The sequence below is a fragment of the Homarus americanus genome, unplaced genomic scaffold (genome assembly GCF_018991925.1).
Source record: "Homarus americanus isolate GMGI-L3 unplaced genomic scaffold, GMGI_Hamer_2.0 scaffold11022, whole genome shotgun sequence".
In the NCBI taxonomy this organism is placed as follows: Eukaryota; Metazoa; Arthropoda; class Malacostraca; order Decapoda; family Nephropidae; genus Homarus; species Homarus americanus.
This window is the reverse complement of record NW_024737068.1, coordinates 13,897,446-13,915,747: the sequence shown is the minus strand read 5'-3', so window position 1 is coordinate 13,915,747 and position 18,302 is coordinate 13,897,446. Positions and strand designations below refer to the sequence as shown.

Below are 18,302 nucleotides of genomic sequence, written 5' to 3'. Positions count from 1 at the left end.
GGGAATTACTACACCACATGAGGGTTCTCATAACACCATCTGAGGGAACTACTACACCACGTGAGTTCCTCCTAACACCATCTGGGAGGGAGTTACTACACTACGAGTTTGCTGTTCAACACCTACATTAATCTGTATGTTCACTGTATGTTCCATTACCTTTCTCTAATGAAGGCTTTTGTTAAACCACCAATGTATGTAATAAGTCATTTATGTCCAATGTATATTTTCAGCCTGCGGGCTGCAGAATTTTTTCAATAAACCGTTAATTATTATTATTATTATTACACACACACACACATACATACATTCAACACCAGCACCATCCTAACTCTTAACAGCTATACATAATGCTTTGTTTGTGATGCTAAGTTAAATTGAAATTTAAACGAAAACCGAGAAACATTTTCGTTCATTACTTATAAAAAAATGGATGACTCGAGAAATTTATGAACTGCAACCCGGTTAATGTGCCATCGTGTGCTCAGGTACACTTTAAGGTGAATAATAACACGCGCTCCTTTGCAAAAAATCACTTCAATTGTTCTATGTAATCATGACAGAAATGACTATAATAGGAATTTAAATAATTATATGGCCGCCCGAGTTAATTATTGGATTTGTCGTGTTTCCATGAACTCGACCAATGTTGGATAGTCGGGGTCAGGATACACCGAGTCCCTCGTTCCAGGTCACGCTGAATTACGACCCCATATTAACAGGGGTGAGGGTGAGAGCCTGGCGTTAACTGCATGACTTAAGAAAGCGTTGCAGTAGGTGGGGGGGAGCATGTGAAAGTGACAGGTGAAAATATTTTGCACCGGTGGCAGATCAAGTCAAATAATTCATGGATCGCCGATATTGGTGGCAGACGTGGGGAGGGAGGATGGTGCAGAGGGCGAGGTGTTTGTCACGTGCTATGGCAGACACAGGTGGTGGGGGAGGGGGAGGTGTGTCACGAAAGAGTGGTGGGGGTGGTGGAAAGTTTGTACTGTGTGGAATTTGGTGATATACTGTACTGCTGCTGGTGACTTAGCAGTGCCGCTGACTTGGTGGTGCTGGTGACGTGGTGGTGCTGGTGACGTGGTGGTGCTGGTGACGTGTTAATGACGTGGTGGTGTTGGTGATACTGTGGTGTTGGTGACGTTGTGGTGTTGGTGACGTTGTGGTGTTAGTGACATAGTGGTGCTGGGGACATGGTGGTGTTGGTGAAGCGATGGTGTTGCTGGTGACTTGGCACATGGTAGTGTTACTTGTCATTTATGGAAGCAGATCACTTCAAGGTGCATGTGCGAGGGCGTGGCGCGTGTGTGGGGGCGTGACTCTTGTTGTGGTTTCTATAACCGACGAGACCTCCACACACGCCCCGAGCAACCACCACCACCACCTGACCTCCACACTAACACAACAAATCATTTTCGTTATTCAATTTTCACAATAAGTAATCAATGCGATATGGTACGGTGATCAGTAAGTTAGCTGAAGTACGTGAGAACATTTGTGGGTGTATTGTACGTACAGCGTCTTCGGGGAAGTCTGAATTTCGTTAGAAATATTAAAAACAGTTTCGGTATAATTTGTTATATTGACCCACCTCTGCAGTTTATCTCTCTGTATTGACTGTTTTAAGAGCATCAATTTCCTGTGTATGTTGTAGTATTGTCCCATACAAGCAAACAACACGGGGATGGTTTACCGTCGGTCATTCAGAAGTAGGGAAAGTCAGTAATAACAGTCACTACTGTATGGTCAGCCAGGCGCAACGGGGGAGGCGAGGGAGCATGAGTGATGAGGATGACCGTGGTGGTGTTCAGTAAAGTACTGTATTGGCCAGACAGCTCACCTCAACACGTATTATCGTCTGCTACTTCACCGTTGCCACAACTTGGGTGGTACTTAAAGACTTTAATGGTTGCATCACTCTAATCACAGGATGACCGACACCACTTGAGACTTGTGGTTTTCGTCCATGTCTTGTGGTTGATGTGTAAGATAAGATCAATAATGATGCTGTTAGCTATTACCCAAACACGAACACTGCCAAGTCGTCAGTATGTGATTGTTGCAGCATTCAATGGCGTCCTTTTACACTGTGCTGTAATGGTGTAACATCTACACCATAAAACATAGCGCCATTATGAGCAATTGACGGTCCCGGGTGTTTCTCTCTCCATCCCACAATGACACGCGTGATGAAGCTACACCAGACGAACTTTCGCTCATCTTTTCTCTGCAGCGGTGATTATTTATAGCACGAAGAACCAAGACATGTGTTGATGATTGTTTCTGCATCAGTTTATAAAAATTCATCCCGAACGAGTAAACAAGTTTCTCACCCAGTGAATCAACCACGTGTTATGTCCTCTCCCTGGTACCTGGCACTTACTGTGTTACCCTTTGAGAGTGAATAACTTCATAGTTACTTCAGGGTTCAAAAGTGGCACGATGTGTGCAATAATAATAATAATAATAATTAACGGTTTATTGCAAACGTTCTGCAGCCCGAAGGCTGAAAATATACATTAGACAAAAATGAACTTATTACATACAAAGACATCGGGTGGGTGGGTCGTTTAACAAAAGCTTTCATTACTGAAAGAAGAAAGAACATGAATTGAACATACACATTATTATACTTTGCAGGTGATGGCCCGGGCTAGTCTTTTGCCATACTATGTGTCACATAGGCCCCGTGGTGCAGTAACTTGTCCGCAGGTGTTGATATGAAGGACCTCACGTGGTCATGGAGGCACTGAGTGGAGTGGTGTTCACGTGGTGCAGTAACTCGTCTGTAAGTGTTAATATTAAGGAAATTGTGTGGTCATGGAGACACTGGGTGGTGTGGTGCTCACGTGGTGCAGTAACTCGTCCGTAGGTGTTAATATAAAGGACCTCACGTGGTCAAGGGGAACCATGTGGTGTGGGGTGGTGTCACAGTATCTCACTCTCTCTGCTAGGTGGTGGTGTGTTATCTCGTAGTCAGGTGTGAAGCCGACCCACTGTTGTTCCCATGGTGGACTGATTAGCACCTTCTGGTCAGAAGATGGTGGTGAGTTCCTTGGGGTGCTTATCCCACTGGTGGGTCACGGGTCTCACTGGTACTGTCTAGTGCTGAATTCACTGTCTTAAACACTGTTCATGACTGTTCAACACTGATCCCACTTCTTTCCGAAACGAAATTGTCACTTTTGATCGTGTTGGTATCTTGGTGGTGAGGATGTTTTTTTTTATTTTATTTTATTTATTTTTTTTATACGGGAATTAGCCCACCCGGGCACAGGTCACTGACCCACATCAGGGCCTGGGGGGGGGGGAAATGTAATAATAATATTAATAATAATAATAAAGAACCATAAAGAAATACAAAAATGAACAAAAACAGATAAAAAATGAGAAACAATATACTGTATGTATGTTTTGTTGTCTTGTCAATAGTAAGTGAAACAATTAAGACCCTGTAATTGTGTGTAAATGAGGCAAGTCAGATCAGCAACCTGAGACTTGGTCACAATTTTCGTGATGCCATATGGCAGCAGGGTCTACCATAGACAATACATTATGCTTCCAATATCTTCCCAGGCGGTAGTACCTCCCTGTTTGGTAGCTGCCTAATACCTACTTAAGGAATGGCCGAAGATGGCCAAGGGGGGCAGCTGAGCAGCAGCGCCAAGTAGGTCTTGACTCTCCGGTGGTCAAGGATGTGTGTGTTTGTGTTTAAAGAAGACAATTAACTTTTTTTTTTGTAGGCTCAAAATCAAAGCAAGGCCAACTCTTAACCCATAGCCCAGGGGCGGATCCAGGAATACCAAGGGGGGGGGGGCGTCCAAGGTGATGTGGGCTGAGGAACATGGCGAGCATAGCGAGCCCACCCAATTTTTTGGGGGGGTGGGGGGGCGCTGTAAGCTCGCCTCGCAAGCGACCGGACCCAGGTTCGATCCCCGGGCTGGGTGAAACTATGGACAAGTTTCTTTACGCCATTTGCTTCTGTCTATCCAATAGTAATTGGGAATCTGGATGTTAATCGATTTGCGGATCGTGTTCCCGGGTAAAGGTTAGCCAGTGCAGTTGGCGAGCTGTCCGGTCTTCTCGGAATAATCCTTGACACTGGGTCAAGCAAATCGGTAATTTAGGGTGTGGTAGTTGTGTTGGCAACAGCTTCTACACCTTAAACAAATTCACGCTTAGGTTTGGGCCGGCCATCCTCGTTACACGAGGGGCAACCATTATGTGTGTGGATGGGCGTATATGACTGCTGTTATATGGCCATGCCATCGTGTAATTCCGCGCGCATGAATGTAGATGACTGGAAGCGTTTGTGTACACTTACACGTATTGTACAGTTCTACGCTCGTAAGCTGGATCAGTGAATTCATATTACTGTTCTGAGTAGGTGTGTGGGTGTAGGCTTTCAGTCGGCACGATATAACGGCATCTGTCTCCAGCAGTGGGTTGAGGCAAAAGGTAAGAGGTGTGGCAGAGGGAAACAGATTCGATACCTTATAGAAACAATGAGTTAAATTGATCACTTCTTAGAGCTGTGGTCATGCTTCACTTTCATCAGAGACTCTTATATAGCGGGAGAGGGGGAGCATTATAGTGTGAGAGAAGGGGTGGTGTTGTAGTTATGGTGGTGATGGGGGAAGGGGCAGTGATGTGGTTATGGGGGAGAGAAAGGGTAATTGTGTTATTATAGAGAGATAATACGTTGCCGTGGATGGAGGAGGGGAGAATAGGCTACGTGATTTTGATTTTGCCGCTTGCAGCGGCTACTTTATTGTGCACCCCACACTCATCCTGTGAGCGGTAGCGCAAAAGGATTACAGAGTAGGGTTTACAAAGGGTCATAATAATTAACCCCGGTTGTCAGGATATTATGGCACCGAAAGTTACACAGTATTTCATTTACATTATTTGTTTAGTTCTATACATAAAGGGTAACTTATTCACAAATGCGTGAGAACAGGCGTGTGAGGCAGTATGTCTGGCCTCACACTTTGTTATTCACATTTACGTGGGAGGTATTCAAGCACATTGCGTATTTGGTTCTGTACATGAGAATTGATATAGTTACTAAGTGCAAAAAAGTGGATACAATCTTAATATGTCGGCTATCTTGCCATTAGAGATGAAGTGTTGTGCCATTTCACACACAGTGTGCTTGGACCTGTCCCTAAAAGGTTCTATCTTCATACAGTCGAGGATTTAGTGTTCAAGTGTGTGGCCATATGTATGGCCACACACTTTACATTTAGTTTTGTTTACATCTGCTTGAGGAACATACTGCCAGAGGTACTTATATCCTAACCTTAATCTAGCGGTTACAACGTCTTGTAATCTAGTGATCTTGTTACTTGCTCCATATACATGTTTCACTTGATACATCTCATCATGGTAAACTATGGATCGACTAGTGCCTGTTTGCACTTGTTCTACTTGCGTCAAACTCATCAATAAGTTCTTTCCTAATTACAGTTTTAAGGGTTCTTTTTGACAGACCCAAATTGTATTCAACGGTGTCTTTGTTAGACGCGAGTTTGGCGAGGGCATCAACTCTGTCATGTTTTATGAGGCCTATGTGAGAGGGGATCCACAACAGTTTGACCCTGACACCCCGGTCAACAAGGCACGCATATTTGTGTCTGGCTTCAGAGACAAGATCGTGACAACCTGAGTATACCTATGGGTGGTGGTGGAGGGTAGAATAGGTAGTACCCATAGGTGGTGGTGTGTGTTTGTGGATAATCATGAGCGGTGAATACGTAGCTGTATGTGACAGTGGTGAGTGTTTACGTGTAGTGACTGTCCCGAAAGGTGAGGTAAGCCCCATAACTCAGAGTCTGTAGCAAATTAAATATTTTGGTGTCATGCTGCAGTAATGAGTGACCTTCAATTACTGTGAGGGAGGACGGGAAGGACACGCTCCATATTTTTATTTTTTATTCTTTTTACCCTAGTTAATCCTCTCTGCATCTTTTTTCCTCCTTCCTGTCCCCCTTACTCCCCCGCCACGCTGCTGTGATCCCGGCCAGACACGCTGCTCAGTGCTCACTCCTCTATTACACTGTCCCAGAAACGGACATTCCAGTATCTTCATCTATCTCAACTTTCTTGCACATCTCACATTAGTAGAATCATCATCTTGCATCGTCTTTATATTTAATTAGTCTATTTCCTTGTTTTGCAATATATATATATATATATATATATATATATATATATATATATATATATATATATATATATATTATATATATATATATATATATATATATTGAAATTTTAGCTTTCCTTATTCAAGACATTCAGAGGCATCTTCAGTTGCCTCTGAAGATGTCTTGAATAAAGACGAAAGCTAAGGTACTCGTTGTTTCCATTTTCCGTGTATTTTATCAAGATTTATCTTATCCACGTTTTCATTGTGGATTTACATGAAATATATATATATATATATATATATATATATATATATATATATATATATATATATATATATATTATATATATATATATATATATATATATATATATATATATATATATATATATATATAAATAATAATAATAATAATTGTAATATATTAATGAGCACCTTTTTTTTGGGTTTGCCCTTGTGTGAATAGGATACAATGTTTACTGTTTCTATCTGTAGGAAATCATTGGAAATGAACTTTGCTGATATTATAAACATTATTAATACTTGAAAAATGTAATAAGAAACTCGCAAAGAAGGAAAAATAAAACTTCTAACCCTCAAAACTAGAGTACTGTAATGTGTATCTACAAACCAAACACTTAGGACCGCAAGAAAGTCCAATTAGGTTAGAAAAAATAGTTATACAAATTTTTTGTACAGTATATTTGGAACCAAACGTCTTTTTAAAAAACTACCTTGGTGTATACGACCACAAGGCTTAACAAGATATATTTCCCAGGCCCGGATCCAGATCTCAAATTTGACCGGTGCAATCATTCAGTTTGTTTGTAATTGCAGGTAGCCCAGATTAAAAAAACGTCTACGGAATATTCACACCTCATTCCACAACACCGTATTTTGAATGAATAAATAACTAATAATTGGATAAATGTATGCTTAGCCATATATTTCAGCCTACACTTTTTTCATAAAATTACACAGTGAGACTGTACTGTATATGTATATAGTTTTATTTATCTACACAATACTGTTAATACGTACAATATAGCTTTGTACAGTTTGTATACAGACACCAATAAGCTTTAAATGTATGTTTAGTTGAGGACACTTCCGACTGTCAGTCCACTCTTTCCGTGAGGTGTGAACCCTGAGAGTATCGGAACGTGAGTCAGAAGCCTCTAGTTACTCGGTAATTGACTTCATTATTACAGTAGTAGAGATAAGGCAAAGCGTGTGTAATATTACCTAATATACTACAGCACAGTAAGTTACCAGGTAGAGAGGCGGAGGTTAATATACATGTTGGCAACATCTTCAGCCAGGGAACGTTGTGGTAAAGTACTTCATTAATTTCACTTTACTTCCCTTTTGTTTTATAACGTTTTTAAATACAATTTAAGTGATTTAAATTTTTAGTTACCTATGTGATAAGTTCCTTAATATAGCCAGACTGTTACAATCCATTCATGTAATGTTGAGTGAATAATGTCTGTCCTGCAGTGGATAATGTACGACTTAAACATTAACTTGGATGGCTACACTTTATTTCATTGTTATGAAACCGTCAAGCACAGTGTAAGAGACGTTAGAATAAAAGCGTACAGTACTAATCCATAGTCTGGCCAGTGACATTTCTCTCAAATAACTGAATGTATTACCTGTTACAGTGAACGTACAAGCGTTAGCTGCCAACCACATTCTACTGGAGGATATGAAAGTTCTCGATTGGTGAATGAGGAAAATAATTGAAAGGACATTGCCGTATGATTATTATGTTCCTTTTAACCGAGGCATTTTTTTGTGCATTTAATTCAACACTCTCCTGAATGCACAGCATAAAAATCTAGAAAGTGTTTAATATATAAAACTAGTCTAATGTTCCCTACTGTAAACACAGAACGAGAAGGGAATTATCACTGTTGCAGAGAGTTCAGTGTCTCATAGGTTTCCATTGACAATTTAAACTGTAAAGCCTTGAAGGCATAGCATATTACTGGGCCGATCATAACATTCCCGCTGCTGGACCAAACAAACAAAAGAGCAGAAGTTGGCGCCGCTGGTGTACACACGCGGTGAAAGGACGCTGGGCCGAACAGAAGCACATAAAGTGGCGAAGCTGACCGCGATGCCTCCTAGCCCGACCTCGAGCTGGGGAAAGGCCTGGAAGTGGACGGAAAGGTCTGGTAGTGGATGGAAAGGTCTGGTAGTTGATGGAAAGCTTTAGTAGTTGATGGAAAGGTTTGATAGTTGATGGAAAGGTTCGGTAGTTGATGGCAAGGTTGGTAGTTGATGGAAAGGTTTGGTAGTTGATGGAAAGGTTTGGTAGTTGATGGAAAGGTTTGACAGGCGACGGGAAAGGTTTGACAGTTGACAGAAGATTGACGGTTGATGGCAAAGACTGGCAGTTGACAGAAAAGTAGGAGGAGAAAGATGAATAGATAAAATGAGGAAGAGAAAGATGGATAAATAAAAAGAGGAAGATGGATAGATAAGGAAAGGAAAAGGAAGATTGAATAAGAAGGGAAGAGAAAGGTGGTTATATAATGGATGGAAGAGGAAAATGGATAGATAAAAGGAGGAAGAGAAAGATGGTTAGATGAAAATGAAGATGAGACAAAGGGGGAGAGGGTAATACGAGTTAAGAAAATAAAGAGTAGATGAGACGGAGAAGATTAAGACGAGAGGGTAAAATATATAGAAAGGGAAAATGGAACTGAAATAAGAAATATAAGAAGAGGCGATTAAAAAAAATGAGGATTTAAGAAGGAAGAAGATTAAACAAATGTGAATGAGGGCAAAATGATTGTCACAGAAGAGAGAAGGGAAAGATAATGTGAATAAGAGACGGGGAAATACAAGAGGTAGTAAGTAGCTGGAGGTAAATAAAACCCACCCTCACACGTCACCACCTCTACCATGACCTCTCACGTCGACCACCTCTACCATGACCTCTCTCACGTCACCACCTCTACCATGACCCCTCACACGTCACCACCTCTACCATGACCCCTCACACGTCACCACCTCTACCATGACTCCTCACACGTCACCACTTCTACTATGACTCCTCACGTCACCACCTCTACCATGACCCTCACACGTCACCACCTCTACCATGACTCCTCACACGTCACCACCTCTACCATGACCCTCACACGTCACCACCTCTACCATGACCTCTCTCACGTCACCACCTCTACCATGACCTCACGTCACCACCTCTACCATGACCCCTCACACGTCACCACCTCTACCATGACCCTCACACGTCACCACCTCTACCATGACTCCTCACGTCACCACCTCTACCATGACTCCTCCACGTCACCACCTCTACCATGACTCCTCACGTCACCACCTCTACCATGACCCCTCACGTCACCACGTCTACCATGACTCCTCACACGTCACCACCTCTACCATGACTCCTCACACGTCACCACCTCTACCATGACCCCTCACACGTCACCACCTCTACCATGACTCCTCACACGTCACCACCTCTACCATGACTCCTCACACGTCACCACCTCTACCATGACCCCTCACACGTCACCACCTCTACCATGACCCCTCACACGTCACCACTTCTACCATGACTCCTCACACGTCACCACTTCTACCATGACTCATCACACGTCACCCAGGTTTAGCATATACGATGGACTGATACGTCATCAGTTATTGTTTCTATAGTTCTCAGATGTCATTTCTGTCAGAAGAGGACTAGACGAATACTATAAGATGTTGCGCGCCAAGATACTGTATGTTGGTGAATGTGGAGTATTGCCGCTACACCTCAACATACAGGCAGTGTTGCTGACAAAAAGTGACGCTGTGCCCACGTGATGAAGTGTGGCCGACAGAGAACGCAGAGAGCATCACGCACGACTCGAGGCCAGCCCGACATTTACTCAATTATTCCAAGGTTCTGGGTGAAGGGCCTGCCATTATTGCAGGACCTAGCAAATGACTTTAACAACCCACACAACACAACCATTTGGTGAAGCAACACACTTACTATTCTATATAATCACCATCGTCGAGAAACACACCAGACACTAAACATAAAGTGTTCATACAACAAGACTGAGTTTTCTGTGTTTTTTGTTTTAGTCACCACAATCTCGTTCTATTTTTTCTTCTAAGCAACGGAAATGGGGGTCTTTTTGTGACTGGATATTGACCTCTCACGTCTTAGGGTGCGAGGCTGTAAAACACACTCCAGAGAGACCCAGTAGCGGTGAAGGTAAACATAAGCCCCAGTAACAGTAATAGTTTATGATCGGCCCAAGAATAGGCACCCTATATTATTTCACCTGATGCTAATTAACTTCACCCCTCAGGTATCATTAGGGTGTTTGATGATCAGGTAAAATAAGCAGGTGAGGTTATTCTTAAGTTGATCTTAAGTTTAATATTGTGTCATAGTGTGATACTTAAATATTTTGTATAAATGAAACACGATTGAAAATTAGGATGTTGTGTAAAAGGTATATAGCGTCAACCACTACACACACACACACTACTACTACTACTACTACTACTACTACTACTTTGCTGTCACTCGGAATCGAGTATGACGATCATCCGGCTATGATACAATGATAGGAGTAATTAGGGATGTCACCTAGGTTGGTGAGTTTTGAGGTGAATAAAGAGTCCGATACGGGACCCGCAGCGTGGGTCACATTCGTTGCACATGTGGATGGCTGCATCTAGTGCGGGAGGGGCTGTGGCAGCGTCTTTTCGGCGTTGGTGCTTGTCTGCCTTGGTTTGTAGCCAGCCGGGCTAACTTAAAAGTATTGACTCCTCGTGTAGTGCTCTTCCAAGCGTTATGATGTGGAATAATCGTCTCCCAGGTGAAGGGGATCGATTTGGCACTTTTCAGGTTTGTCTTAAGACTATCCTTATATCTTTCAATTGCCCGTCGGCATTGCGTTTATTATTCGTTAGGTGACTGTAAAGTAGCTGTTTTGGCAGTCTACTGTCGTCCATGCGGGTAACATAACATAGCTAGTCCAGCATAGTTGTTCATGATAATGGTAACCTCGATGCTCCTACAGTTGGTGTCAGCAAGAATACTGGCATTTGTAATCTTGTTTTCCCATCGAACACGGAGGTTGGAACATAGACTACGTTGGTGAAAGTTTTCAAATGCCTTGAGACACCTCCTGTATGTAACCCATGTCTCACTGCCATATAGCAGGGTGGGGAGGACTACCGCTCGATATACGTGCAGATTTGAATAATTTCAGCTTCCTACAACTGAAAACACGGTTTCGGAGTCTTCCAAAGGATTGAGATGCACATCTGATACTATGCTAAATCTCTTCATCGATGTCTGCGGTGGTGGACAGATGGGAGCCGAGATACCGAAAGTGGGTAACATTAAGGGGTAGTAACGTTAAGCTGGATGGATGATGGAGGTGTGTCTGAACCTGGGGCAGGTTGAAAGAGAATCTGAGTCTTACGTACATTCACCTCAAGGCTGAAGTGCGCATACGCGTCTGCTTAAGTGTTTAGGATCTCCTGTTGGTCGTGTTCAGTGTGAGAAACAAGGGTGAGGTCGTCAGCATACTGAAGTTCAGTCATGGAAGCTGCCGACACCTTTGATCTTGCCTGGAGTCGTCTTATGTTGAAAAGATCCCCCTTCACCAGGTACTCGATGTCCACCCCGCCGGCTAAATTGGCACTGGCACGAGTAAGGAAGGCAGCCAAGAAAATGGAAACGAGAGTTGGTGCCAGTGCACACCCTTGTTTAACCCGTGTTTGGATGGGAAGAACTCAGACTGGGTGCCGTTCTGCAGGACACTGCCGTTCATGTCATCGTGGAGTTGCCTCACAATGACGATGAATTTTGGTGGGCAGCCAAAACGGCTGAGGGTCCACCAGATGGCTTCCCTGTTGACCGAGTCGAAGGCCTTGGTTAGGTCGATGAAAGCCATGTACAGGTCACGACGCTGTTCTCTGCACTTTTCCTGTACTTAACGGGCAGCAAAGATCATGTCAGTGGTGCCACGTGATGGTCTAAAGCCACATTGAGATTCTGGCAGGAAGTTTCCGCCTCAAGAAGGAGTCTGTTTAGGAGGACTCGGGCGATAATCTTGCCAGCTACGGAGAGTAGCGAGATCCCACTAGTTGCCACAGTCTGACCGGTCTCCCTTGTTCTTATAAATATTGACAATGGAAGCATCTTTAAGAGCTTGGGGGATTTCCTCCTTTTCCCATATATTCTCCAGGAGAGAATGGAGATGGCTGGTAAGCAGAGGTCCTGCTTTATATACCTCAGCTGGGATTCCATCAGGCCCTGAGGCTTTGTTATTTTTCATCTGTTTGTTGGCAGTAGCGACCTCGTCCAGGGATGGAGGACAGCTGAGGTGGATCAGCTCTGGATGCTGAGGTATCTGCTGGGTAGTCAGGACATCCACATCGGTGTTTCGGTTGACCAATGAATGGTAGTGCTCTTTCCAGCGCTGAAGGAGGCCTTCGTCGTTTTAATTATGAAGTTACCGTCAGATGAGTGGAGGGGGGGGGGGGCTGCGCCACGGTGGTTGGCCTATAAAATGTTTTAATGGAATTGAAGAATTCGATTATCTTGTGCTAATCTGCATGTTTTTTTGTATTTCACATGCTTTATTTTTAAGCCAGACATTCTTTCGAATGCGAAGTTCTTGCTGGACCGCCGCTTTCTTCTTGCGGAAGGTATCAGCTTTGGTCCGAGATTGAGGGTTATTTTACCAGTCAGTAAAAGCAGCACGTTTATCATCGATGGGTACTTTGATTACAGGGTAATTTTCATCAAACTAGTTCTGGTGTATTCTTTTCTTCTGGCCGATGGTCTCTTTGCGTTGTTGCTGTTGGATTGTTTATAAGCCCATGTTCGAGCTGCTCTCTGAAAGCATGTGCTGCTGCTTGGTCCTGCAGACGCTTAGTATTAAAACCTCTTCTGGAGGCTTGCTGCCTTCGCCGTTTTGGGGCGATGTGAAGTGAGAGCTTGGCTCTAAAAGCCGATGATCAGTGTCACAGTGGTCTGAGCCACGCATGGCACGGGTGATGAGGATATCTCGGCGATCTCTTTCTCTGGCAATGATGTCAATGAGATGCCAGTGTTTGGATCGTGGGTGTTGCCACGAACCCTTGAACTTGTCGGCCTTCCGGAACAGGGTATTGGTGATAGTGTGGCTGTGCGCAGCACACTTTGACTGAGGAGGAGTAGGCCATTGGCATTACACTTGTCTAGTCCATTTCTCCCTATGGGTCCTTGCCAAATACTAGCATCTCTGGCATTGAAGTTGCCAAGGAGCACAACCTTGTCTTCTCTGGGGATACAGGTTAGCACTCTGTCAAGGTCGGCATGAAAGGCTTTCTTGATGTCATCCTCTGCATCCAGTGTTGGGGCGTATTCAAAAAGGCATGACGTGAATGATTCAGTGGGACTCGAAGCGTCATGAGGCGCTCGTTGATCACAATAGGCATTTCAGTTAGCCTGTGTAGGATGAGTTGGCGGATGACAAAGCCAACTCCATAAATGTGGTTTCTCTCTCCAGCAGGCTCACCTTTCCAGAAGGTATAGCCAGACCCCAGTTCTGTGAGCTGGCCCTCATCTTGGAGCCAGGACTCACTGATGGCTGCTATGTCGATGTTATACCTAGCCAGCTCTTTTGCCACAAGGACGCTCATTTGTGCCAGCATCCAGAAGGGTCCTGACATTCCATGCAGCGACCATAAAAGGCTGTATGGTTTGTTTTTGTTTGGATCTGTGATTTTTACTGTGTTTTCTACTGCATAAGGAGGACCTTACTGGGTGCGGTTGCCCAGTCAGGTTGGGTTTTTAGGAAGGCTATGTTTAGGGCACCTTTTCTAGCCTCTCCCCATGTGGGGTGAGCAGAGTGGCTCCTCGAAATGGCTGCTCTGTCGCACAGACAGGACTGGATTGCACTGCTGCCTAGATCCCAGTGCATAAACAACCATCTTATCTGTGCCGCCCATGTGCAGAGTTGTGACTAGAGACTCTGGCAGTCATCTCTGCCTCCCGTCGCCTCGTCTGTCGCCATAGGACTTTGGGGTATAGGGGTTTTGATGATGATGAGAGGTATGGTGAACTGGATGATGGCTGTTCGTGAGTTAATTTATGTGATGAGGCAGGGGCGCAGGCTGCAGCCACACATCTTGGCTCTCTCTTTACCTGATCCAGTAGTGCAAGTGTTGCAACGACTGGGGAGAGGGAGACTTGCAATGGACTGCCGATAGCCCAGTTTGTTGGGATTCGCCATAGTAGCCTGTCCATCAGGTATTGCCTTCGTCCGCTGATGTAGTCGTTGGGTTTCTACGGTGGTCACCTCTTCCGCCTATACCGCCGTTTGGGGCTTGTTGGAGCTCTGTAAGCATGTATGCCTGATGTGGGGAATCAGAATTTTCGTTCTTGGTTTACTCCCGTAGCCTTAAACCTACCAGGGTTAATCTGCAAGGCAGCTGGGCAATGGGTGGTAGGCGCCAGAACGTGTCCACATACCAGTGGGCCTATGCGCCGTTCCTCTGGGGCCCACTGCTACTCCGAGATCCCCTGCTGGTCTAGCCTAGGCCCACGAGGCAACCAATTACCGTGTGTTGCGACGAGAAGGCACAGCAGGAGTCTTGATGGTGAAGAATCTGTGTACTGGCAGGGTAAGACTTATGCAAGTTGCTTCCCTGTTCACCGCAAGGGCTAGCCAGCGACGGCAGCTGAAGGTGAGAGGAAGCAAGCAGTGCTTGCACCTTAACACTAATATAGTGCTGCCACACCTGACGCATTTCACCACCCTGTGTGCGACACACACACACACACACACACACATACATTATCCCTCTCCCCCTCAAGACACGCCCAAACATCTCCCTCACACAGCCCCACACTCCACACGCCTCAGGCTACACAGGTGGTGAACCACTATGTCGTCACTGTCTCTCTTGACTGATTCACTGGGTCGGGAATTCAACGTGTGTGTTGCAGTTGTTCAATGATATATTTGTTTAATGAGAATTTGTTTTTCTTTACCAGGATTACACACACACACAACACAACAACAATTTACAAGGGGGTGTTGCTCAGTAGTAGAGCGTTCGCTTTGCATGTGAAAGGCCCCGGTGTTCGCCTCCATGACCAGTAGATTGGGGATGTAGCTCAAATGGTAGAGCGCTCGCTTAGCATGTGAGAGGTACGGGGATCGATACCCCGCATCTCCAAGGTTCTTTTTTCACCGGCGGCATGTGGAGGAATGTGTTGCCTTAAGTGGTATTCTCCATGATGTAGGTAGTAACCTCAGATACCCATACATGCCTGAACCAGCGAGGTATGGAGGGTAACTGAGATGGATGAGGAGGATTGGGGTGGGGGGGGGGGAGGTAACGGCAATTAAATGCCAAGGTGAGTGGTGGTGGATTTCGTGGCCACTGTTGATCTGTGGTTGAGAGGGATGGGTGTTAGGGGAGGGAGTATACAGTATATATGTTTGGGCAGGTATGTGCAACTGTGGAGTGGGTTGTTTTGGGATAGGTGTTTGAATAATTGTAAGGTGATGGAATTTGAAGTCATGTATGTAACTGGTAGTGGGAGCAGATGTGTGATTGTTGATAGGTGTGTGTCTAAGAAGTAGTGAAGCACGGAATGTCTAGTGCTTTCTGAGTTCATGTTGGATCGTTCACTGTCAAATAATTGGAAAACGATCGTTATTCAGGCTCCGTCCATAATCCTTCTTACGTACTCAGAATGTGCAGAATTCGATGTACTTGGGTTCCCGACACTTACAGGGCTGCCAGAGATCTATCGATACCTGTTGGGTCTCTTAAGATATCGGCAATGTGTAATATGTGGGGAGATTATTAATGTGGTGCACTGCGCTGTCCACCTGCCACGGACAATGTATGATTACGGGAAGGAGACATGTAATGTGTCCAGGAGACTTGTATGTCTGTCCACGAGACATGTAATGTGTCCAGGAGACTTGTATGTCTGTCCAACCTTTACAAATTTATGATGGTAACTAGTCTATTTTCATTAGATGGATTGGCATGTGTCATGGTTATTTATCATTATCTGGAGAGGAATATTCTTTTTCTATGTTGCTGTGTCAGTTTTTGGCAGAGTTATGGTAATTTTCAAAATTATATTCCCATTAAATTTTGTACTTGAATCATTTTGGTTATTTTCTTGTATTCGGAAGTTTACCATTATGCTGAGCTGTCCCCGTTCTGCTGCTGGGGTCATCGGGATTAACAGACACCACTACCCCTTTTTGCACTTTACTCTCATTACTTTTCAGTTTATTTTGAACAGAGTTCAAAACTCGAAACAATTAAGTATCATTCGAATCAGTTTCATAAAAAGGAATATCATTGAAACAATGTTCGAGACACGCTTTACGACAGACAAAGTGTGTGTGTGTACAGACATTTTATAAAAATATGTGAGTTAATAGGACAAATATTAATAACTCTGATAATATTGCAATATATGCACGGTAACATTATCGAAAACGGAATGCCGTACTGCTAGAAGACTGTTGGAGAACTTTATGGGTTCGAAAACCGTTGATATTATGTGTCTGAGTGTCCTGGATAATTTAATATGACTATTTTGGTGATATGTCTGTGTAATATCTGCAAGTCTGTTGAAGTAATCTGATGGAATGTCGATTTATAAGAAGGTGGTGTCAAAGGTTATGACACAATGGTATAATGCAAAATATTGTCGATATATTATGAATTTCCGTGGGAGTAAAGTGCAAAAAGGGGTAGTCTCTTTATACTAACTTTACACAAATAACCTTTAGAATCACTAGATTTATTATACATACCATTATTCGTTACAGCAAAGAAGATATACCTGACCTTGAGACAAAAGTCAATAAGTGGCACGTGGAGTAACTGAACTGACCTTGTACCAGGGCAGTGTTAGAGAGGCCTCGCCCACTCCAGGTGACCACGCCTCCAGCCACCACCATCTCTACGCCCACACACCCGCCTGCACACACCAGCCACCACCCGCTCTTCTGTTGGAACATGGAAGACTGTTTATAGGTAATTTTCATGACAGTTTTAGGGGAGAGGGGGTTTCGTCTATGGTAGGAGGGACGGGGTGTCGTCTATGGTAGGAGGGAGGAGGTGTAGTCTATGGTAGGAGGGAGGAGGTGTCGTCTATGGTAGGAGGGAGGAGGTGTCGTCTATGGTAGGAGGGAGGAGGTGTCGTCTATGGTAGGAGGGAGGTGTTGCCCATGGTAGGTGGGAGGGGGTGTCGTCTGTAGGGGGTGTCGTCTATGGTAGGAGGGAGGGGGGGTGTTGCAGGGGAGGGGAGGTGTCGTCTATGGTGTAGGAGGGAGAGGTGTCGTCTGGTGGTAGGGGAGGGAGGGGGTGTCGCTTGGTGGTAGGAAGGAGGTGTTCTGCAGGTGGGAGGGGTGCAAGGTCTGTGGTAGGTGGGAGGGGTGTCGTCTGTGGTAGGTGGAGGTGTCGTCTGTGGTAGGAGGAGGGGGTGTCTGCAGAGGAGGGGGTGTCTTCTTGTGTGGGAGAGGGTGTCTTCAGGGAGGTGGAGGGGTACCGTCTGGTGGTAGGAGGAGGGGTGTCGTCTGTGGTAGGGGAGGAGGGGGTGTGGGAAGGGGTGTCGTCTATGGTAGGAGGGAGGGGGTGTCGTCTGTGGTAGGTGGGAGGGGGTGTCGTCTGTGGGAGGGTGAAGGGCGACCTACCGAGTACAGCAGGTATTCGAGCAATTACTGAAGGAATGTGATCGTATTAAATATAATATGTAGTAGTGTTGGAGCAGGTGTAACAGTGTTGGAGTGCGCATGCCTGTGTTGGAGCAGGTGTGGCAGTGTTGGACTGCGCATGACTGTGTTGGAGTGGGTGTGGCAGTGTTGGAGTGCGCATGACTGTGTTGGAGTGGGTGTGGCAGTGTTGGAGTGCGCATGCCTGTGTTGGAGCAGGTGTGGCAGTGTTGGAGTGCGCATGCCTGTGTTGGAGTGGGTGTGGCAGTGTTGGAGATTGGGTGCGGAAGTGTTGGAGTGGGTGTGTCAATGTTCGAGTTGGTGTGACAATGTTGGAGTGGGTGTGGCCGTGTTGGGGTTGGTGTAGGAGTGCCGCAGTCAGTATGGTATTGTTGGATGGAGAGTGACAGTGT

The 18,302-nt window shown here is 44.8% G+C and overlaps 1 protein-coding gene and 1 non-coding gene across 2 annotated transcripts in view; one reads left to right on the top strand and one right to left on the bottom strand.

The window, feature by feature from the left end:
- LOC121872981 overlaps window positions 1-18,302 on the bottom strand; it is a 56,295-nt gene that overhangs the window by 3,428 nt on the left and 34,565 nt on the right. Inside the window, exon 3 of the mRNA XM_042376164.1 lies at window positions 17,070-17,184. Coding sequence (XP_042232098.1) covers window positions 17,070-17,184 — 115 coding nt within the window. The remainder of the gene's footprint in view (window positions 1-17,069; window positions 17,185-18,302) is intronic.
- Window positions 15,307-15,379, top strand: Trnaa-agc. Its single transcript has one exon. It is a non-coding gene; the product is annotated as a tRNA-Ala (tRNA).